Source organism: Ailuropoda melanoleuca, chromosome 11 (genome assembly GCF_002007445.2).
Source record: "Ailuropoda melanoleuca isolate Jingjing chromosome 11, ASM200744v2, whole genome shotgun sequence".
Classification (NCBI taxonomy): Eukaryota; Metazoa; Chordata; class Mammalia; order Carnivora; family Ursidae; genus Ailuropoda; species Ailuropoda melanoleuca.
The window spans coordinates 8,130,395-8,154,270 of NC_048228.1; the positions used below are offsets into that span (position 1 = coordinate 8,130,395).

General features: G+C 46.8%; 1 protein-coding gene across 1 annotated transcript in view; it reads right to left on the reverse strand.

Moving 5' to 3' along the window:
• Window positions 1–23,876, reverse strand: part of MTOR (mechanistic target of rapamycin kinase) — a 121,889-nt gene that overhangs the window by 64,435 nt on the left and 33,578 nt on the right. The window contains exons 20-28 of the mRNA XM_034671192.1: window positions 19,739–19,825; window positions 17,006–17,173; window positions 16,398–16,510; window positions 15,916–16,078; window positions 14,638–14,730; window positions 13,806–13,952; window positions 9,738–9,880; window positions 6,983–7,145; window positions 6,706–6,851 (exon numbers count right to left, since the gene is read on the reverse strand). Coding sequence (XP_034527083.1) covers window positions 6,706–6,851; window positions 6,983–7,145; window positions 9,738–9,880; window positions 13,806–13,952; window positions 14,638–14,730; window positions 15,916–16,078; window positions 16,398–16,510; window positions 17,006–17,173; window positions 19,739–19,825 — 1,223 coding nt within the window. The remainder of the gene's footprint in view (window positions 1–6,705; window positions 6,852–6,982; window positions 7,146–9,737; window positions 9,881–13,805; window positions 13,953–14,637; window positions 14,731–15,915; window positions 16,079–16,397; window positions 16,511–17,005; window positions 17,174–19,738; window positions 19,826–23,876) is intronic.

Sequence of the window (23,876 nt, forward strand, 5' to 3'; positions counted from 1 at the left end):
AAGAACTCGGGGATTTTCAAAGGAATAGAGTGAGCAGAGAAGTGCACTGGAACAGGGCATCCCACAGGACAGGTATTCACACAGAAACTTCCTGAAGCAGGCAGGGAGTCTGAGATGCCCAATAGCCAGCACAATACTGCCTGGAAAGGGAGGTTAAAAAGATCAGGGGGTTAAGAGAAGAGGAAGAAAAGCACAAATGCCTCTGGCAGAAGTAGCTAATAATTCTCTCTCTCTTTCTCTCTCATCTCCTCTAACCCCACAACTAAAAAACACCTGAAGCTCTAGGCACCAAAGGCTACAATAAACAAGTGGGACTGCCTCACACTAAAAAGCTTCTGTACAGCAAACAATCAGTATATTGAAAAGGCAACCTACAGAATGGGAGAACAGATCTGCTACCTATAACCTCTTGTAAGGAGTTAATATTCAAAATATATAAAGGATTCATACAACTCAATAGCAAAAAAATAAAGAGTCCTATTAAAAAGTGGGTAAAGGACCTTAATAGACATTTTCCCAAAAAAGACATTCTTGGAATGGCCACTAGATACATGAAAACATACTCAGCATCACCCCTCATCAGGAAAATGCAACTCAAAACCACCCAATGAGATTATCTCCTCACACCTGGTACAATGGCCGTTATCAAAGAGGCAAGAGACAGCAAGTGTTGGCAAGGATGTGGAGAATAGGGAACGCTTGTCATTGCTGGTGGGAATGTAAATGGTATAGCCACTATGGAAAAGTCTGGCAGTTCTTCAAAAAATTAGAAATAAAACTCCCATATGATCCAGCAATTCCACTTCTGGGTATACATCCAAAGGAAAAGAAATCAGTATCTTGAAGAGATATCGGCACTCTCATGTTTACTGCATCAGTATTCACAACAGCCAAGACATGGAAACAGCCTGTGTCCAGTGACAGATGAATGGATAAAGAAAATGTCACACACACACACACACACACACACACACACACACACACAGGAACATTATTTAGCCATAAAAAAGAACGAAACGCTGTTATCTGTGACCACACGGACAAATCTGAGGGCATTACACTAAGTGAAATAAGATAGAAAAAGAAAAATACTGTATGGTATCACCTACATGTGGAATCTTAAAAAAAACCCCAAAACAACCACCTGATTTCATAGAAACAGAATAGAACCACGGGTGCCAGGGGACGCGGAGAGATGGGGAAATGGGGAGACGGGGTCGAAGGGCACAAACTTTCAGTTGTAAGAGGAGGAGGTTCTGAGGATCCAATATACAGCACAGTGACTACAGTTAGAAGACAGCGTCGTCTATTTGAAAGCTGCTGAGAGTAGGTCTGAAGCGCTCTCATCACACACAAAGGTTGACAGTGTGAGGTGATGGTGTGTTAATGCTCTCGAGCTTGATAATCACTCCATAATGTGTACCCAGGCATCATGTTGTACCTTTTAAATATATACAATTATATTTGTTAATTATTCCTCAATAAAGTCGGGGGGGAGGCATCTAAACTTTACTAATCAAAACCTACAGCTGCTGAAATTTACTCATATTTTTACATATACACAATCGAGTAAATAGAGGATAAACATTCCGTGACAACGTTCATGTTGAGGAAGAAAATGTTACCATAAAACAAATAACCCCCCAAAAAACTGAGGCTCTAAGTTGGCATCTATGGCTCCCTTCACCCTTCTGGGGGAACTTCTCAGAGAGCGCGGCCGAGGGGAAGGGGAGACCAGGACACCCCCAGCCACGTAACGTACGGTGTGCGGATTTTGGGCAGAACCACTGCTCCTCAAGCACCTCCTTCTGGGGCAGCTGAGGTTGGACACCCAGGATTCAGAGATGAGCTCGGCACAATCCCTCACCTTAAAAGAGGATAGAACCACTAGGAACCAAAGGAGAGCTCAGTCAGTGTCACCCCTGAATGTACAGAACGTTTTGTTTCATCCTCTACAATGTGAGAGAGAAGAGGGTACAAGAGCTGCATGTCTACCTCGGAAGCACTGGCCCCCGTTTTTACTTTCCATTCTGCTGATCTTAATCAGAACATTTTTTAAAAATGGGATTACTTGTCAGGGGCTGGGCAGTGAAAGCACCTGGCTTTGATGAGACCCTTTCTTCTATGTAAGGTGAGAAAGAAAGAAAAGCAAGTACAATGGACTGAATGTGCGTGTCCCCCTTAAATTCCTATGTTGAGGCCAATCCCCAAAGTGACGGTATTTGGAAGCGGGGCCTTTGGGAGGTGACTGGGTCACAAGGGTGGAGTGGCTCATAGATGGAATAGGGGCCCTGATGAAAGACACCCCAGAGAGCTGTGCTTTGCTTTCCACCATGAGAGGACACAGTGAGAGGGTGGCAGTGTGGCAACCTGGAAGAGGGGGCTCACCTGCACCTTGGACCCTGACCGTGGACCTCCCAGCCCCCAGAACTGCACAAAATGAATGTTGCAGGCCCTGGTTTGTGGTATTTTGTGAGAGCGGTCCAAACGAACTAACGCAGGGAACCGGTACTGAGAAGCAAGGTGCTGCTGCACCACACACGCCTAACGACATGGGGCGGCCCTGGAACAGGGTGACAGGCGGAGCCTGGGAGAGTTCTGAGGTGTGCACTCGAGAACACCCAGAGTGCCGTGAATGGACTCTCACAGGCACATGCTGGTGAGAGCTCAAAAAGAAAAAGAGAGCTAGAGAGAAAGCTTCTGTCTTCTGAGAGAACACCTATGTAACCATGAACAAAACGGTAGCAGGAATACGGAGGATAAAGGACATTCTGATGAGTTCTCAGACAGAAATGAGGAACGGTTATCGGTTATCGGATAACAAGGAAATGGCAACTCTTGTTATCAAGTGGCAGATAATCTGTCTGACTCTTTTGTGGAAGATAGAACTTGCGAGCAGTGACACTGGGTATTAGCTGAGGAGATGGCTAAGCAAAGTGCTGAGGGCCAGCTTGGTTCCTCCCGACTTTTGTGGAAGATAGAACTTGCGAGCAATGACACTGGGTATTAGCTGAGGAGATGGCTAAGCAAAGTGCTGAGGGCCAGCTTGGTTCCTCCCGACTGCTTACAGTAACACGAGAGAAGAGAGAAACAATGTGAAGGTGGATTAAGCAAAAAGGAGCCAGAACTTCAAGATCTGGGAACTTCTCAGCCCACCCATACTGTAAGAAACGAGCACGTGTGTTTGGAAGAGAACACCAGGGTATGGCCACGTGAGGCTTTGCTAAGGGGATTAGTGTGATATGAACCACGGACCACATCAGCTACTCCACCAGGAAAACCACGAAACTGAATAGAAGGGGAAAGAGACAGGAAGGAATGAAGGAAGGCTGTCAAAATCCTGGAATTTTACAGGACAGAACTACAGAGCTATTCGGCTGTGAACATGCACCATTCCACAAGCCGAGAAAAGAAGGATCCCAAAGGTGGTCCAGAGATCATCAGGGCTGCCTGCTTGTTTTCAAAAAGGAGGACCATTGCCTCGCTTTTAACAGGCCTGGTGGACTCTGCCCAAAGCAGTGGGGATAGAGCCACAGGCAGGGACATGTGCTTGGCACAGCTGCGAGGTCAGGACCTCTCCCCCAGTGGGTCCAGAAGGCAGACCATACCCCAGAGGGCTTGGAGGGCAGAGGATCCAGCTGAAAGGGATTACTCCCAAGTCTGGAGATCTCATGAAGCTTGCTTTGCTTGGTTTTGGACTTGCTTGGGACCTGTCGCCATTTCCTTCTTCCCCATTTCTCTTGGAATGGGGATGTCTCTCCTCTTACTGCCCCAGCAGTGTACTCTGGAAACATGTAAGTTGGTTTGTTTTCACAGGTTCGCAGCTGAAGACAAATTTTGCCTCAGGATGAATAGTACCTAGAGTCTCATCCCTATCCCTATCCTAGATGATATTTACATGACACTTTAGAGCTGATCCTGGAATGGGTTAAGACTTCAGGGTGGCTGTGATGGAATGAATGTATTTCACATTTGAGAAGGACATGCATTTTGGGGGGCGAGGGGAGGAATGCTGTGGACTGAATGTTTATATCCCCCCAAATTCCTATGTTGAAGCCTAATCCCCAGTGTGGGGATTAAGGTCTTTGGGAGGTGATTAGGCACGAGGGTAGAGCCATCACGAATGGGATCAGAGCCCTCACTAAAAAGAGCCCCAAGAGCTTGTTCTCCACTTTCTATCACCTGAATACACAGATAGAAGTCGTCCCCTGGGAAGCCTGGAAGAGGGTGCTCATCAGAACTCAACCGTGCTGGCACCCTGACCTCGGACTTCCCAGCCTCCAGAACTGTGAGAAGTGTTCGTTGTTGAAGCCCCCCAGTTGATGGCGGCCCAAACAGTCTAAGTCAGCAGGCCACCAGCACTTGCCTTAATGCTACAGGCTAACCAAGTAAAAGCCAGGTGTGTGTGTCTGCGTGTGTATGTTTACAAAGAATTCTATCCCCTTTTAGCCCTCTGTTCCCTTAAGAAGCAATTACACTTACTGATATATGCAAGCTTTGAGGAAATGGGTGTAGTTTGTACTATCTCAGTGTTAGCCTGGTTTGGGGGATGAAACGTGGGATTTAACTGGCCTGGAGCAGACAGGTAAAAACATCAACAGGTAGGGAGTCAGAAAGATCGATCCAGTAGCAAGAGAACAGAACTGTCAGCATAGCACAGCTTTTTAAAACAAAAACCAAAAGTAAGAAATAGCTTTGCAAAGATGTTTTTATGAACCTGATTATTTAACCTGATTATTTCAAAGAGAATCTGAGGCAGTTGACTCAAATGTATATACTAGAATAAATGTTTAAAAAGTGGGCAAACAGTGGAGGGAAAGTAAGAGTGGGAAAGACAAAATAGAGCTGGAAGGAGGGAGGGCAGCAGACAAAAGAGGTCAGGGGTCTGTAGTCTGTTAGAGGTGGGCCAGGACTGAGCTGTGAGCTTCCCAGTGGCCACTGTGAGGAAGGGAGCTCAATCTATTACGAAGAGCAACACCTCCAACATGGGACCCAAGTGGTAACTCAGGAACATATGGACCCCCCCCATGGTGACCCCTGGGGAGGAGTTTCCATGAGGCCTACGCAGAGGACTGCGGTAGCACTGAACACACATTCTCTAAGAGCAGCTTTGTCTAAGGCTGTTAAAACTTTCTGCGGTAATGATGATGGCAGGACATTGCCATAGTGCTTAGGAAAAGCAGTTTCACAAAAGCAAGTAGGAAAAGCCACAAATGGAGAAAGAAGCACAATGGGAAGATGGGAAGACAAATGAAGGGGGTAGCACTGCAAGCCGAGCTCAATCAGGCTGGGACAAAACCACACGGCTCGGAGCCCTGGCTCTGACTGGAAGCACAGGCTCCCACTGGTTTGTGCTCAAAGTCAAGATCAGTTTGCAGAAAATTCTGGGGACATATTTTCTGTTATATTGGCTTAAGAGGTTAATGGCCTTCTTGAACATTTTTCCAGGGCTCTGACTATATCTTCCTGTTCCACATTTGTATATACATTAATGCTTCTCTGATTCTTTCAAATATGGGGAAAGCCCTGGGGTGGGACAAGGGGGCTTTCAGAGAGGTGTCAAACAGAAAAAGGTCAGCAAGGAAATTAACATGCAAAACTAGTTATTTGACACTGAAGTTACTATATTCCTCTGCCAGATTTTCTATCAATTATCAAGGAAGATGTGTTATCCAAGCCAGAGATGGGAGGAAGAAATGCAGGTTTTCGTATCTGTTGAACCTAAATAGAAATGGAAGCCTACTCCATAGGATGGCATGTTCATAACTGTGGCATCTAGAAATCAACAGTTTCTCAAAGCTCACTTTATTTGGGAAAAACACGATTCTATTTCTACCTTTTTGGTCACTTTTTAAAGTGTTTATAGGAAAACTTTTTGCATTTACTCAAAGGCACAGTTGGCAGAGAAGCTGGCCATTTGATGATTCCCTCAAATGGAAGAAGGGCCATACACAGCAGACTGTTTGAGCCACAAAGGAGGTACTTATTAGCTGGCTGACTTTCCCCTCAACTATCTGTAGTGAAATAATCAACCACGTAAGCATTTACATGAAGATAATTAGATCCCAGAGTTAATATTCTCTGATACTCATTAGGGGAAGCAAACAGTTCTCTGGGAGCTGGAGCTAACATTTGAGGCTGCTTCTAATTTCATAACAGCAGAAAATTGATTAAACAACCTATTTTTTCCATACCCAGAAGACTCAAAACCATCTTAGCAGAGGAGAGAACGTAGTCAAAGCCAGGGAAAAGATCACTGAATCTCAGACTTCGCTCTGCCTGTGTTATTCGCAGAATGCCAGAGGATGAGGACTCGGGCAGTAAAACCCCAGAGGCCTTCGAGGCACCGCAACCAGTACTTCCTACTCTGACCCAAGAGTTTGATCGAACCCGGGCGTTAACATCTATCGCTCCTAGGCTGCTGCCGCCTCAGAACTGCTTCGGGACTGATGTCACTAGGACAAGCCAGCACAGGTTGGAAAACAACGGGAGCCTGTGTACTGAGGGTCAACAGAAATGCCAATTACGGCTCCAAGAGTGGGGAGAGCCATCTGCAACCGCGTCTCATTTAAATGTGTTGGCCGGACCCGACGGCAGACTTCACAGAGCAGAAGTCTCCACGTGAGTCATGATCTGGCAGCAGGCAGTCAGGGGAGAGAGGTCATTTCAGATGAAGGCAGCAATTAAAAAGGGTTTAGAGCCTACCTGATGAGAGACTCTAGGATGGCGGGGGTGGGACCTTTCTGGAACTCCAGTTCTTTGTAGTGGAGTGCTTTGGCATATGCTCGGCACTTGGCAGCCCTTTCACCCAGCAGGACAATGCCATTGTCGTCTCTCAATGGCAGAGGGCCCTAAGGCAGAGCAGAACACACAGCATAGGAAAACAGAAGCCGGGCATGAATGGGAGTAGGCTGCCTGGGGGCTTCTCCCCTCCCGTCCATTTCCTGTCGGGCTCCATCTGGACGGTGGGGCAAAGTCTCACCTTGTCACTGTGTTCCATGAATTCAGCCAAGTTTAAGAGGGTCTGCGTGACTTCAGCGATGTCCTGCGAGGTGAGGGCCAACTCGATGCTTCTGATGAGTTCATCCTGCTGGTCTTCATTCAGTTCAGACCAGCAGGACACAAATGCGGCATTAAAAAGATCCCTGAAGGCAGAGAGGAGTGGAAAAAGATGTTGGAAATGCCTCTTGTGCCTCTGCCTGGTGCCACAAAGTCACTTATCAACCTACTCCTGGCATCACTGATTTTGCTCATACAGACCACTGCTGTCCAACAGAACTTGCTGGGAATGGTCTATCTTTCCTATCTAATACGGTAGCTATTAGTCACTGAGTACTTGAACCGTGCTAAGTGTGACCAAGGAACGGAATTTTAAGTTTTATTTAATTGAATTACCTCAACGCAACCATGCATGGCTAGTGACTACTGATTTTACAGCTCAGGTATAGACGCTGTGCTACACAGGACGCCATGTGAGGGCGAGGGAGGAGAAGGAAGAGCAGAGCTAAATAACCTGTCTCCCCAGGCATATTTCTTGGTAGGTCTTCCATCTTTTCTCTTCACAGGAGGGGATGAACAGAAGGGGGACTTCTAACATAGGATCTGGCATTAACAGATTCAGAATGGAATCATCTTCAAAGGATTCTTGGGATGCTTCTCAGGTGAGACTGGCAGTGGCAATGGCAGCACTTGTCACTGCTTTTCAAAATATAACCAGAACCCTTAGCTGATCTTAAACAACACAACACAATTTAAGAAACTATAAGTGTTAGGAGATGGAATCCTGATCCATAAATTCTCCAAGCCAGTGCAACTACTGGAGACTCACAAGACCTAGAGCCAGAGGTGCCATTGCTAAGATTACTACAAACTATTTTCAATCATTAAAGCATCACCCGGACTGGCATATTTGCTATGCCCAATATCTGAACTTTAATCCCATCCCCTCTTTTTTTTTTTTTTTCAAAGATTTTATTTATTTATTTGACAGAAAGAGACAGCCAGCGCGAGAGGGAACACAAGCAGGGGGAATGGGAGAGGAAGACGCAGGCTCCTAGCGGAGAAGCCTGATGTGGGGCTCGATCCCAGAATGCTGGGATCACGCCCTGAGCCGAAGGCAGACGCTTAACAACTGCGCCACCCAGGCACCCCCCATCCCCTCTTTTTTGGTGAATGTGGGGGAAGGGGTTTGGAAACTGAAGATACACTTATAATGTATGGGTTGAGCATTCGATGTCTCTACACATACTTTCTATTACACATTAAAAAGGTTAAGCCAGACCAATGTAAATAATTTTGGAATCTGCTGGAAAAAGCAAAATTTGAAATGCAAAGGATAACATGAAGACCAAAAGAAGTCTTGTGTAAGTTAAGAAATACACTTTCTGGCCTACATCCCTGGCCACACTGGATCCCAAATGAGCACATTTGGCAGCACAGGAATAAACACATATGTGCATGTCTATCACAAGCCTCTTTTGACATTGTGCTCAGAAGTGACTTGGAGCAGAAGAGAGGTACACTATATCAGCTGAGCATATGAGATCTGCACACTGTCGAGTCAGGGAACTCCTAGGAACTATTTTTAAAGCATAAAAAAATACCATTTTATGCCTCATTATAAATAATCATCATCCATTGTAGACAAATTTAGAAAACGGGAAAAAGAATAAAGAAAATAACTACTCCTAAGACCTTCCAACTTAATCACTGCTCTATTACTTTCTAGTCTTCTTCCATGTCCGTGTGTTTCTAACAGTTGAAATCACACACTTCCATAGTTTTGTATCCCTTCTGATTCATTTACGTTATACTGTAAACCTCCATTATGCAAAGATTATAAACCAAATCTTTAATGATTTAAGATTTATTATTTAAAACAGTGTTACTTTATGGCAAATTCTATTTTCTGAAGATGGCTGCAGCAGTATCTCCTGTTCCACATGCTCTTCTAGAATCTTCCTATCAAAAGATGGCATCCACATCTCCTTCCCTTGAATCTGAGTGGGCTTCTGGGACTGTCTTGAACAACAGAGTGTGGCAGAAGCGATACTGCGTGGCTTCCAAGGCCAGCTCATACACATACCATATACCTCTGCCTCGTTCCCTTGGGGACGTTCACTCTTGAAAACCTGCCAGTATTCTGTGAGGAAGCCCACGCATCCCACAGAATGGCCCACATGGAGAGGAACCAAGGCCCCTAGCCAGGGCAGTTCCCATTTGAAAGCCCCAACCTGCCAGACATGTGACTGCACCATGCTGAAAGTGGGTCCTCTAGCCCTGGACACACACCCCCACCGACACTGAAGCAGAGACAAGCTGTCCCCACAGGTCACTTCCAAATTGCAGATTCAGGAGCAAAACAAACGACTGTTGCTGTTTAAGACCAGTAAGTCTGGGGGGTATTTGTAATACAGCAGTAAATAATTAGAGTTCATTATTATTGGAAAGCAGTTATACTACACCATTACATAGTTCTTTACAGAGCTATAAATGACTTTGTAATTAAAATTTTGGACCCAAATCTACTAAGGAAAGGTCTGCTAGCAAGGTTAAGATGGATGCTTTTCCTATAACATGAGCTTGTTCAATCTGCTTTTTCTTTTTTTTTTCCTCAGCAAGTTGGCAAAATTAAATATACCAGCCCTTTTTACAATTACCACCAATAAGAAAGAATTCTTATGTATCGTCTTCTCTGTGCCGATCCTCTTGATCCCATCCTGAAGCGGGGGACGTACCTGGCCATTGGGTTGTAAGCCTGAGCCAGGGCCCAGCACGAGCGCAGGGAAGGCGACGAGGAGTCCTTCAGGAGCTCCAGACTCAGCCGCCTCAGCCATTCCAGCCAGTCATCTTTGGACACCCTTCTGGCAGCTCCCCAGGCCTGTAATCCCCCCAGGAGACAATGGAAAACCATCAGCTTCCAGGGCCAACTGTCAAGAGCCCTCATCTATTTAATGATTATTCTGTCTTTGATTTATAAAATCATACCTCTCATGACAAAATTCCCTCAGAGCACAAATATAAAAGAGTAACATTTAATTAGAAGCCATAAAACAAAAGCAGCAACCTCTGGAATAGAGCACGATATAGAAAAAAGACTGTTTTACAAATCATTTGTGCTGGACTCTATCAGCAAAGCAGAAAGCTCTACAGACGCAGAATGGATGGGCCTGTCACACACAGGGTGCCTTCAACAAAGCCTAATGGCCCCTGCAGTGTGTGACGGGCCCTGGGCACTCTGCATTAGGACACCGGCTCAATCGACAGCAAAGAGTCATAGAGGGAGAGGGAAAATGGTCAGGTTCACAGCACCGTGAATCGCATTACACTCAGGCGAGCCAGAGCCCAGAGCACACGGCACTGGTGGAAGGAGACAAAAGGAGTTGAACGGATTTAATTTTTACTTTCTGATTTATCCCCTCCAACACTCCTCAACACTCTGAGCATTCCAGGCATCAAGAATTCCAGCCAGGGGAAGCAGAGGGAGATGGATGGGAAGACCCAGGCTCTGGAGATGGGCAGGACAGTGTCGTGGCCCCAGCTGCACTCTGGAGCTCGACGGCCTGAGGTCAAATGGCTCTTATCGAACTCACTGGCTGTCTGACCTTGGACAAGTTACTTCTCTTCTCTTGGGCCTGTTTCCTCACTTGTAAAATGAGGACCATAGTTCCACCTCCCAGCATGTTTTCAGGATTAATTAAGTTAATGTGTGTCACAGATTTACACCAGTGCTCGGCACGAAGTTAGTGCTTCTGTAAGCGCCTACTCCTGTGAAGTCAGGAAGACCAGTTGGAATCCTGGCTCTGCCGCTCACCAGCTGCAGCACTCTGGGCAAATTACTCGTGTGCTGCATCTGAGCCTCCGTCTCCTGCATCAAGGGATGACACATCCAAAGAGGCCAGCTGGAAGAGATGAGCAAAAACGGTTGTTCTTATTACCAAAACAACATCTCTTCGAGCTGGCCTAGCCCTAACTTGGAAAATACATTCTTTTTTTCCAGCAGAACAGACATGTGTCCTCCCTAAACTAGGGAAACTGAGTAAGTCAGAGCAGAGGTTCTCCAAGGAAGTGGTCCAGGGAGTGTTAGAGATCTCTGTGTGCTACACCACCTAACCATCCATGACTCAACCCATCACTGCCCTGGGATAAACTGGACATCTGCTGTGGCTTCTGATGAGTTACAAATGAGTGATACCATACAAACTACTGTTTTATGTCAGAAAGTGAAGTAGAGACGTTAAGGGACAAACTGAAAAATTATGTGGATGATTCTGATGATACAATGAGCACCCTGAACCAGGAGGAACAGTGACACTAGTTACTTGACTTTTAAACTTTGTTCTGTTGAACAAAATAGGAACAGCAAGTCCTTTTCTATCCAGAGGCCTCTGGCTTCCTCCCTACACGAAGGGTCTCCGGATAGCTGCTCTATAGCGCATGGCATTTCAAAAGTGGAACATACACAAGGGAGAATCACAAATGTCTTTTCCCTCTAGTGCTGAGAGGCTGAGCCTGGGTAAGGCAGAGGCAGTTCAGCACAGTGGTTAAGAGACTGGGCTCTGTAGTCATGCTACCTTGGTCAAACCCCAGCTCCACCACTTAACCAGCTGACTCTGGGCAAATCACTGGGCCTCAACATCCGTATCTCTGCAAAATGCCGACAGTAACGACAGCACCTCACAGGGTGAAGGGTAAATGAGTCAATATACGTAACGTGCTCGCATCAGTGCCTGACACGTGGAAAGTACCCCACAGATGTTGGCCGTTGTCAGTGCTATTACTGTCACCGTTTCAGAAATGGTAGCAAAGAAGTCTCCGGAAATCTTAGCTTCATGGACAACCGCATGATCTATCAAACAGGCTAAGTCCCCCATGTGGGCCCTTCCCTGCTGTTCTTTCATTTAAAACCTAATCCTCTCTCGCTTCTCTGGATTCTGTGGGGACTGTGTCAACACCAGCTGGTTGCCTCCCGCCACCAGCACAGGCGCCCGCCTCCTCCGGTGGGGCCGGCGCTCACTGACAGAATGCCAGCCTATTTATCAGAAGGTAAGCCCAGAGAGCTTCTCCTCAGACGGGAAAGCGCCGAAAACCCTGGCAGGCACTCCGGAGGTACGGACGAACGGTTTCTACGTTTCCTGCCCCGTGTAACTCCCCCGTTAGCATTGGCAGGAGAAAGGTGACCGAGGTGGCGCGCTGTTACTCTGAAAGCGGGTCAGACTGGTCGAGGCACTGGCCCGAGTTACCTGCCCGCGAGCGTGCGGGAGCCCAAACGGGGCTGAGAGTCCGCGCTGGAGATTCTGCTTAGGGTTCTTGTATTGGACCTGTTCTCTCGGGTGAGATACACTAGAGACTCTTTCTTTTTTCTGTTTGGCAAAGGTCATGCTTCTTTTTCCAAGTCCTGGGTAGAAAGCAAACCTTCCTGGAAGCAACCTAGACTACCGGGGAGTTCCCTAAAATAGTCAGGACACGGCTCTAAGAGGGTGGACAGCTGCCTGCTTGGAAGGACATTCTGAACCCAGGCAGGTGGAAAACATCTGGGTGGAAATGTGCATGTGGCTTCTCTGCCCAGCCCCTCCCTGAAGGGTGAGGTGTCAGCAGGGTGGCCTCAACGGGTGCCCGGTGGCCTTCTTCTCCTGCAGTCTTGGACTAGCAGTGGCACACTCCACGGAGGGAAAGCAGCATCGCTCCTGGCCCAGGGGTCTTTCACCACTTCCCTCATAAATCACCCAACCCTTCTCGGCGGCGGCCACTTTACAGCTGCGTATGTGGGTGAAGGCTGGCTCAACAGTCAGCGATAAGCCCCAGTGGTCCCCAGCTGTGTGTGAACGCGCACGCGCGCGCGCACACACACACACACACACACACACACACACACACACACAGAGGTCTGTGCTCAAATCTTTATGGGCTTGGCCAAAAGAAGAGAACAAGTCAGCAGGGACCCAGTCCTGCCCAGTTCTCTACCTCGGTCCACTGCTATCCTTCAAGTGCAGCTGCTGTGGGTCAACCGCTAACAGAGGAAGAATACTACCACATTGAACTCCAAACAGAGAGCTGCTCACAGTCACCGGAAGCACTAACGCTAATGCAAAACGTGGGAAATAAGCAACGTGGTATATTTATTTAAAAGTTGGTGACATAACTACGATTATTCTGCTCAGATCTATTAGCGATGCTTTGGAACTGCCTGTTTTTAAATGGATGGCTGGTGGCATACGTGGTGAGAAGCTGGTTATATCCCAAGCTTTTGTCAGCAGAGAGAACTCAGTATTTATTTGCAAAGATCTGAAAACTTGCTACTCAAAGTGTGGTCCCTGGACCGGTAGCACTAGCATTACATAGGACTTTGGTGGAAATACAGAATGTAGGCCTGACCTCGGACTGCCCCCATTCAAACAAGCATCTTCACCAGTCCCCAGCAGTCAGTAAGCCCCGTGAGTCTCAGGAGTCTGAGAAGCACTGCTTTAAAGGGCTGGCACAGTCTCAGTGCTAACTAGGGGGCTCACTGGCTTTGTTCCATTCATGTGAAAAATAAGAATGTTATTTATAACAAAGGATTCTACTATGAAAGCTCCAAGGAACCTTAGAACGTCGTTCTACAATTATCCTTTATTTTTAAAAATGTGTAATTTGGACACCTGGAAAAAGACAAAATGACCTAAGTTCAGAGTAGCTAGAGTTTCAGAAAAATGCTTGGGCTGGTCTTTGGTTGTTTTAAACAAATGGTAGCAAGAGCTAAGAGTTCTGAACGAGAGAGAAGAGCGGGGCTCTCCTTTCCAAGTCCCCTTGGGAAATCACGGACTTGCCTTTTGGAGGTTGATGGTGCTGACATGCAGTTTCTTCATGGGCCCTGTTTCTACTGGGCCACTAGCCAATGCATCCCCCTGGCCACTCCTCAGCATTCGATGCTGGTAAATCAAAGGGTCCTCTTCTTCATCAGCAAGGGTGTATCCCTGCAACCAGAGATTTACAGAAAAACCCCACAACTCCGCTAGGGTCCTCCCAGTTTAGAAAACCCCCTCAAACCTTAGGAGGGTCGCACCTTCTGGAAAGGTCAGGATGTCAACAGGAAGGAAAAAGTTACATGCGTGGACAAAATGAACCATAGGTGGGCTACATTCCCCACTGCAGACCCCTCTTTGCTGGTCACTCTTGGTCAGTGACAGCACCGACTCTGTACGATGAGCACGCAGCTGGCAAAGCTAACACTATGGGCAGTGATCCAAGGGACCAAGTGCTACGAGCCAGGGGGCAAAGAGCCCACTGGCTGGCTTTGTGTGGCCTGGGAGCTAAGAGGGGTTTCTATATTTTCAAATGATTGGGGGGAAAAAAAATCAAAGGAAGATGACAATTTTGTAGCACGTGCAAGCTATTCGAGAAGCGCCCCGTGGTGTCCCTCAGTGCAGCGCACAGGCAGGCGGCCAGGCTCACGCTCTTCCACGAGCGGGCGGCTGCTTTCAGGCGGCAGGGCCCAGTCACTGCCTCAGAGCCCAGGCTGCCTACAGAGCTGAGAAAACCTGCTATCTTTACAGAAACTGTTTGCCCATCGCTAGTTTGGAGCTAAAAAGCCAGATGTGATCCCATATGCATGAGGAGAGTCAGCGGGGGACTTTGGGACAGAAACCGAGCGCAGTTCACCTTGACAATTCTGCAGATGAGGACGTCGTAGCGCTGATGGTTGATTCGGTGTCGCACCAGGACTTTGTTCACCATTGGAATGAAAATCTGGTACTGTCAAAGGAGACAGAAGAGGTCAGAAAAGTTACCCTGCAGAGTGGGAGGCAGACAAAAGACTATCACCACCGCTAGTTATAGCTAGTTCTCCTGGGTTTGGGGTGGCTCTGTGTTATTCAGAAGAATCACCTGTCTGTCTCTCTCACATGCGCACGTGCATGCGCGCACACACACGTACACACACACACACACACACACACACACACATCCCGCTACAATCCGAGTCCCCATCCCCTTCCATCTGGGTTACTGTGATGGCCTCTGACTGCTCTCTCTGCTCCCACTCTAGGCCTGGTCTGTTCTTCCACACAGCACTGTGAGTCACCAGATCAGACCACAGTACTCCCATGATCAAGCTCCTCCAGAACATCCAGTCTTGCTCAGAGTAAAAGCCCAAGTACTTACAATGGCCCATAGCAGTGATGTGCAAATTTCTGTGGGCACTGGAATCACCTGGAGAGTTTATGAAACCAGTGACTGCTAGGCTCCACAGCCAGTTCCTGGTTTAGGTCTGGGCACGGGCCTGAGAATCTACATTTCTAACAGGTTCCCAGCTATGCAGATACTGTCCAGGGACATCTGAGATCCACTGGCCTACAGCACCTAGTCTCTACGTCCCATCCCAGCCCCACCTTACCTCTACGACCTGGACTCCCAAGCCTTCCCCACCCCGCCCAGCTCCCTCCTCTGAAGCCACACTGCTTTCCTGCTGTTCCTTGGACCCTTCCAGCATGCTGCTTCCTCACACATTTGCATTTGCTACTCCTTCCAACTCTACTCCAGCATCCAACTCTCTGGGCTCAGACCTTTATTTGGGTGTCTGGTCAGATGTCAATTTATCAGAGGTCTTCACTGTCCACCCTAAACAAACAGCATCTCTCCCCACTCACTCTATGCTCTTATGAGACAGACTGTGTTTATTAGCTTTGCCTCACTGGAACGTAAGCTCCATGAGAACAAGGACGCCGTTCTGTTTACTGTTTTATCCCAGAACAGCATTTAGCCCACATACATGGCTCGAGAAATACTTGCTAAATAAAGGAAGGGACAAAAAAAGCAAATAATTCCTAGTTCTTTGAAGGCAGTTGAGAGCTACAGACTAGCAAATAGAGACGTTCACAGACAAAGTCATCTTCCCCAAGCCAGGCAGAAGAGCACGTCTGTTTAGGACTCCTGCCTCACCTTCTTCCCCAGTTGGAAGACCAGCGAAGACAACGTGTCCATGGCCGTGGGACGCAGTTCCGGACTCTGGTCCAGCGTTCGAACAATTGGATGAATGATCCGGGAGGCGTAGTCAGTGAAGTCCAGGGACTCTGTCAGGCGGTCCACTGTCTCTAATGCTGCCCTACAATAATCACGGACATACGGTAATTGTTAACATATAGTCCCAAAGTACGAGAAGTGGCTGAGGGTTATCTTAACAATCAGCACCAAATGGGAAGGCACGGCCTCGGAGGTACCTCGGGTGACATGGATCCAACATATGTCCCAGTGGGATAGGGATGGTTAAGATTTCCAGAAGCCTGGGGCATTTCTGGACTAAAATAAAGAGAGCGGAGGTAACAAAAAAAATGGAAAGATGGCCTGGGAACTTGAGAAAAGGACATTTTTAACAAAACATGAAAACCTTGACGGCTGCTTAGTCCCAAAGTGCAGGTGCTTACTTCCGAGATGGCAGTGGGACTTCCGGGGCGTCAAACAGCTTCACGATAGGGGGCAACAACAAATGCAGATAGTCATCCAGGTTGGCACCAAACAGCTGGATGGCGGCCAACAGCTGCAAAAGGGAGCAAAAGCCTGGTGATGAACAAATACAGGCAGGTACCAAGTATCTAAGCACACGGAGCGGGGCAAGGGTGTGGGAAACTCTGAATTCTGTGGGGACTCTGAAAAGCCTTCAGTAAGTGGCCTTGAGCCACATTCATTTGGTGGCACTCCCCCCTCCCATTTTATTTTGCTTGTGTATTATTTTGCTTTCTCTGAGCTTATTTCAACGGATAAGGAATCAGTTGCTAGATAACAGAGCGAACGGGTCGGGGATAAAACACTTACCAAGAATAATCCAATAAAAGAGAGAAAACATAAGGCCAATCAAGAGAGGATTGTAAACATCCTGTCAACTGCACACATCAGGTACTAGCATTCTTTGGATTTGATCTTATGGGTCGAGCACCATCCTGTCACTCAGAACAGGGTCTTGCCTCTTAGCTGATCATCCCCGGACTCTGACGGATGCTGGAAAACTCTCTAGAGGACACCCTTCTGGACTCACCTTGATGGAGACGATGCGACCTGGGCTGTTGTCATGCATGAAGACACGTAGCATGTGTGGGATCAGCTGGGGCAGGTAGAGCTTAAATTCACCCCCAAGAGCTACCACTATTTGCTCAATGAGAAGGATGATTGTGCTCTGGATCGAGGTGTTCATGACCCAGAATTCCTGTAAACAGGGAAGAGAGAGAGAAGCAAAGCCAGGTGCTCTTCAGCTGAACTAGGAATCAAGGAGCAGAGATGGCCCAAAGGAAGCAAAACCATAGTGAGCACAGTGTGCCCCAAGAGAGATTCCTTCCCCAGCCCCCTCTCCCTGGGCCGCTTTGTATCCTAGGTCACAGTCACAGTGAACAAATTAAACAGCATTTCCCCAAATGCGCCAGGCTCCTGCTCGCCTCTGTACTTTGCTTGTGCTGAGCTCTGCCTAGAATCCCACCTCTTGCTCAGCTAAGCCCTATCTGAGTTTCTAGACCAGCTCAAGCCTCACTTCCATGAAGGCTTTCCTGTTCTCCTTCCATTACACACTTTGGATCCCTCTGCCCCCTTCTCTTCTAGCACCTGTAGTAACTTTATTTTCTTTGCCACCTTCTCTCTACTAGACTGTAAACTAGTTAAGGGCAAGGAACCCCTTTGAGCCATCTCTATCTCCCCAGAACCTAGCACATCACTTGGCATAGTCCAGCCTCCTGAACACATGTTTACAGAGTGAATGAGAGACTAGGTTTCTTTCGCTCAAGGGCCTCTCAGGCTTCCCACAGTGGATTCTTCACTTTAGGTACCAGCCGCTCTCTACCAGAGGGTGATTCCAGTGTGAACAAAGTTTCCAGCCCTTTCTGGCTTTAGACTTTGCTAAATATAGATAACACCCGACATTTGTCCCAAATCATTTTCAGGCCCGGATAATGGCACAAAAGGGGCACTTTTTCTACACCCATGTAGTTACATTCCAGTAAGTTCCTAAAGTAAAAACTTGGCCAATCGGCCACAGAATCTGCCTTGGTACCCCAAATAGGTCCGAGTTTCTGAATCCAGGAAAAGCTATCATCTCAAATCAACTCAAAAACAGAGTTAACTACTGCCTTGTTTGAAACCTCCAGAGAAGGAGACTGGATGATGATAGATTAGCCCTACTAATGAGGTAACCCATGCATATTCGTACTTTGGGGCCCTCAACAAATTCAGAGTAAAGTCCATGAAAAAAAGAAAAAGAGAGAACTCCTCAGAAGAAAGGCTTTACAGAAGCACAAAGTATTTTTATTAAAAAATGTCTTAAAAATTGTAATAGTTTAGAAAGTAAAAACTATACTACAAGATGCTGGTAAAACTTTCTTTCTCTCTGCTCGGAGAGAGACGTATTCTCTCTGGAAAAGCTATTTTCTCTAGATAAAAACCTCTGCCGAGGAAACACCTCTGATTTATAACCTCCACGGTCCATCTGATGTGCATTCACTTGGCCCGCACTCTGCCTTCTTTAGAGAAAGCCCACCTACCTCTCCACTGTATTACTGTAGGCTCCTTATAGGAGCTTCTCTCCCTCAAAGAAGCCAGGCAGCCTGCCCAGGGATCATTGTTAACAGAGACTGTTCTCATCCCAGGCCCAGGGGCGCTCATTAAAATGCCCAGGATCAGCAGTCAAGGAAAGAGCCCCTGGTGCACCTTACCCGTCTTGGAGGAAATGAAAGCTGCATTTTGCAGGTATGAAGCTCCCTGCCTCAAACTTCTGTTTGGTCCTAAGTTTTTTGGGGGGACTAAGTCTCTGATTAGTTCTGCTTCCAACCACGAGTACACCGCTCGCTGCCTGCCTGGCCCCTCCCCCATGCGGTCCCCGGGCTCTCTAGCTCTCTGCTCAACTTCCTTGTACAGAGGCCTCCGTGGCAGAAGTCGGGGAGCAAGCGGTTTTAATTATTTGTACAGACAGGAGTTTTCAGTTCTGAGACCCAGTTTCAGGGAAGTTCCAGCTTTGAAGTCAGCCACTTTGATTTTAGTCCTGCTGCTCCCTCCAAGCTAACTACAAAGTGCTGGCAGAGAAGAGCAGAAATCAGTGAATTGTCTTCCAATTCTTTGAGGGCACAGCCATCTCTGCAAAGCAAGCTTCCCGGCAGAGACACTGAAATGATACAGAACAGCAGGAAGCAGCCTCCCCCCAGTCAGAAAAACGATATTGCCACCGACAGGGAGTCCTCCGCACCTGCTTAAAGCACGTCATAAAATCTGGGATGGGAGCCTGTCCTCAGGTGCTGCTGCAGTCAGAAGGTGGCATTTATGCTCTTAAAGGCGGTGGGGAAAAGCCTTGCCTTCCTTCTCAGGGCCCGACAGGAGTGCGTCGTATTTAACAGCGCTACCAAAACCAATCCCCAAACCTCTCTTAAGGCCGTGGTTTTATGGGCTGTAAGACGGAGGGCTTTCGTGGGAACAGTAAAACACTGTTGTGATATTAAAGTGAAATTGCTTTGTTGTGTGTGAGGCAAAGAACTCGAGAGTCTATTTCTGGCAGAACAATGACTTCAGGATTCTTCCTCCAACTTCATGCCTAGCACTCAGGTGCTAAAGCCCCCGGCAGCAGCCCCCCTCCCCTGTCATCACCCACCGGGGAACCCTGCCCCGCATTTTATACTCCCATTCTAACAGCTCTATGAAGACCTGTGACAAAAATGTCCATGCTCGCCAAACCTGCCTCTGAATGTTCCTTGACCCAAACACTGATGAACCGGCCAAAGCACTAACTTCTACTCACTCTCATGAGGGTGACTATTTCATCCATGTAAGGTCGGATGTGGCTCTTCACAAAGGACACCAGCATTCCCAGCTGCTGGAACAGGAACTGGAATGGAGAAGAGGTCAGCAAGTTGGCATCAGGAAGGACAGAGAACTCCCAGGGTTACCCTAAGTCCATGGGAACAAACGAACACGACTATGGAATCGGTTTCCACACCATCACTCTACTGAGAGTAAGTCTAAAGAAACCTGACTGAGGACCTTTGGCTGGGATCATGGTGGGGGCTAAAAACAACTCTCAGTGGCTTTACACCCCAGCCAGGTGAGCCAGGGCACAGCAAAGGCTTCGGGGCCAGAGCAGCTGTCGTGAGCCACGATGTTACCTCTTGGCTCTAGGACCTTCATTTAACCTCTCTGTGCCCAGCTTCTTCAGGGGGAAGATGCAGATAACAGTACTCGTCTCTTGGGCTTACTTTAAGTTGAATGGGATAACACCTGCAAAGCACTAGCAGATGTGAATACCATGAAGTGCTCCGTGAACGCCAGCTATCACTGAAGGATGTGCGGAGGGACTAAAGACTTCAAAACGGACATGAAATTTTTAATCAACTATAAATGTAACTTTTGTCTCTTCAGTTCTAATTCACTACCACTTACTTTCTAAAATAAATACAGCTAACTATTACGGGTATTGTGGTTCATTTATAGTAACTGACTCAATTAATTAGATCTTAATTCATTAGGTAACTGTTTATCTCTGAGAAACCGTGCACGAAAAACAGTAAGCAAACTGGGGAAGCGACGGGATAAGGAGATTCTCTTCAGGTTGATACGATGCAGCTGTAAGAAGGGATGCCGTCCACTAAACCAAGCTGGGAATACAAAGGCTTGGGTAAAGGTGATCCAGCTACTTTCCTGGCTAGGGGTGTCTTTAGGGTATAGTTTTTATTTTGTAATGATCTTCACATAGTGCTGCATGTCAATATGCAATAGCAAATCATATTCTAAACCCCCCTCTCCGAAAGATATTTCTAGCTCTCTATGCCTCTGCCTTCCCCCATTAATAAGGACAATTTAGCAATGAAATACATATTTTCACCCTTACCTGCATTCTGAAACTTGGGCAAGTTAGGGATAAATACAAAGTGTTGTTTCAAACGGCATGAGTCACAGACTTACGGACTCACTACCTGAAGAGGTGACTCACAGGACGTACAGGGTTGGGCTCCAAGGGAGTGTGGATGCATTCTCTAGTGACAAGGACACCAATGGATTCTAAGGTGGTTAGAACCTGCCCACCACATGGCACAGGTTCGCCTCAACTCAGGACAGCCTTCCCTAACTACCTCTTGGGAGCCTCCTCACTGAATTGCTGCTGGCCCTTTTTGTGAAATGGTCTCTATGACAGGACATTTCAGAGACCAAGGAACGTGAGACTCTAAGTATAATGTCTTTTTAAGCTACATTTTTGTTATGCGAAACCTGAGAGAAGGTAGAAAATTGAAGCTGGAGGAAAAGCAGGGCACTGGGGATGGCAGGAAGTTTAGGAAAACCACAAGACAGAAAGGACAGAGCCTCCTGACCCCTGTTGTCATTCCACATTAGGTGTAATGGGGAAGCCCAGCAATGCTAAGCCATCTGCAGCGGCCACAGGATAGATGCCCACAGTAAGTGCCTCCCTCACAGTGAGGAACCCAGCAGGCACCCCCCCCCCGCCCTTCTTCTCCCTTAGATTCTTCCACAAGCTTTTCTTCTCTTTTTTCCCTGGAACATTAGTATATTAAAAGAACACATAGTTTTGTTCTTAAAAACATGGCGAGTTAGATACCCCTGATATGAAAAGCCTGAAGATAATGCATAAACAGTAACAAATACTATTATTGGGTTATCAGAACTGAAACCTTTTACAGAAAGCCAGACCTTCAGAGGGCTATGTATTAAGAGAAATGGTGACCACTCCTCTTCCCCCAAATCTGCCCACTGGCAAAAGAAGACAAGGACAATTGTCAGTCTTGACATGGAGTCTAGGTAGGAAAAAAGTCTCCCCCAAGAGCTTGTAATTTCAGGTCATTCTCATATGAGTTTAGGAGGTTATTCTGGACTGAGAAACTCTAAGACAAGAAATTAACTTAAAGTTCTCCTGGGTCACATGGCAGAAGCAAATGCAAATCCTCTCTGGAGAGATGCAACTTGAGAGCAGATTTTCTAGTACTGCTCCGGGGAATGCCCAGCTGAGTAGGCTATACAATCCAAAATTATAAGACACATAAGGATAGACCACTGCCAGTGTGACTCGGCAGAAACAACAAATAGCAGGATCAGACCCATCAGGGATTTTATAAATACTGGAATTATTGATAAAAAATATAGAATCTGTTTAAAATGCTTAAAGACATAAATGCACGAATTAAGAAAATGAGCCAAGAACAGGATACCACCCAAAAACACTAAGCATATTTGAAAGAACCTAGTATAACTTTAGATAATAAAAAAATGTAGTTGAAACTGAAAACTTAAGGACAGGTCAAAAAGACACAGCTGAGGAATTCATGAACAGAGAAGAGATGTGAAGAAATATCCAGAATGGATCTCCGAGAGATAAAGATGAAAAATATGGACAAGAAACTAACATACATTAAGGACAGAGTGAACTCTACATGTGCATCAAATTCTGGAAGGAAAAAACAGAGGGGTGGGACCCTCATATTCAGGAAGACCACAGACTCCAAACAGGATGTGAGAAAGAAACCTGTATCAAGATACACAGTAGTAGAACTTCAGGGCAACAAACACAACGAGATGATCTGAAATAGCCACTGAGAAAAGTGAGGTGAAGTAAAAAGGAATCATGATTTCTCAACAACGAAAGAAATCAGAAACCATGGGATCATATCTACAGTTGCAGGAGAACTCAGAATCGTTATCCTCAGCTAAACAAAGATTTAAAAAGAGGGTGAAATAAAACTTTTCTGGATACACAGAAACAGAGAGATTACTTTGATGGATGCTCACAAGAGGAATGTGCCCTCATTCTAAAGAAGGATGAAATCCCTAGGAGGAAGCCCTGAGGTGGGAGACGGAACACTGAGAATCGAGACGGCAAGTGTGTCTGCATAAAATAGCGATGATATTTAGTTTGGTGGTAGAAAAAAAAGTGATACTACCTAAGACGGAAGGAGATAGTTTGAGCAATTACTCTAAGTTTTGTATGCTATTCAGGAGGACAGAGATATGGATTAATTTTTAAAATTAGATAATAAAGTTAGGTATGTGAGGCAAAATGTAAGGGTGAAAAGGGTAAAATGAATCCATCCCTCATCCTGTACAGGGGGATAGATTCCAAGGAGCTCAAAGATCTGAGCATAAAAAATCAGGGGGTGCCTGGCTGGCTCAGTCAGAGGAGCGTGTGACTCTTGACCTCGGGGTCATGGGTTTGTGCCCCGCATGGGGCATAGAGATTACCAAAAAAAATATTTAAAAAATGTAAAAAGCAAGGCCAATCAAGTACAAAAAAAGGTAAAAATGATGTACATACAAAGCTTTTTGTTACAGGATTATTTTGAGTATCAAAAGAATGGGAAAAACACAAATGTTCATCCACAAGGACGGGTTCAACACCTGTGGGATGCGCACAAGGCGGGGTGCCGTCACCTCTCAGGGAGTGCAGGCGTCCTCGGTGCTGCCGTGGCAGGAACTCCAGGGCATGCTGCTGTGACAGTGAAAAAAAGCAGGGCGCGCAAGAGTGTTTACATTACGTTCTCTTCTGAGGGAGGAAGGCGGGGGAATATGGATTTCCTTACATTTTCAAAAACAAACAGTGGAAAGATACATTGAAAAATGATCAAATGGTTACCTTAGGGGGAAGTGTGGCAGGCAAAATAACGGTAAGCCAAAGATGTCTGTGCCCCTATCCCTAGATCCCACGAATAAATGACCCTGTACGACAAAGGGGACTTCTGAAGATGTGATTAAGGTTCAGGACTCTGACATGTGGAGATGATCCCTTAAAAGCAGAGAACCTTTGCTGGCTGTGGGCGGAGAGGATCTGGCAGCAAAAGAAGGGTCAGAGAGATGCTGCTGCGTCTGAAGGCAGAGAAAGAGGGCCAAGGAATGCGGGCAGCCGCTGGAAGCCAGAAACAGCAAGGAGATGGGCCCTC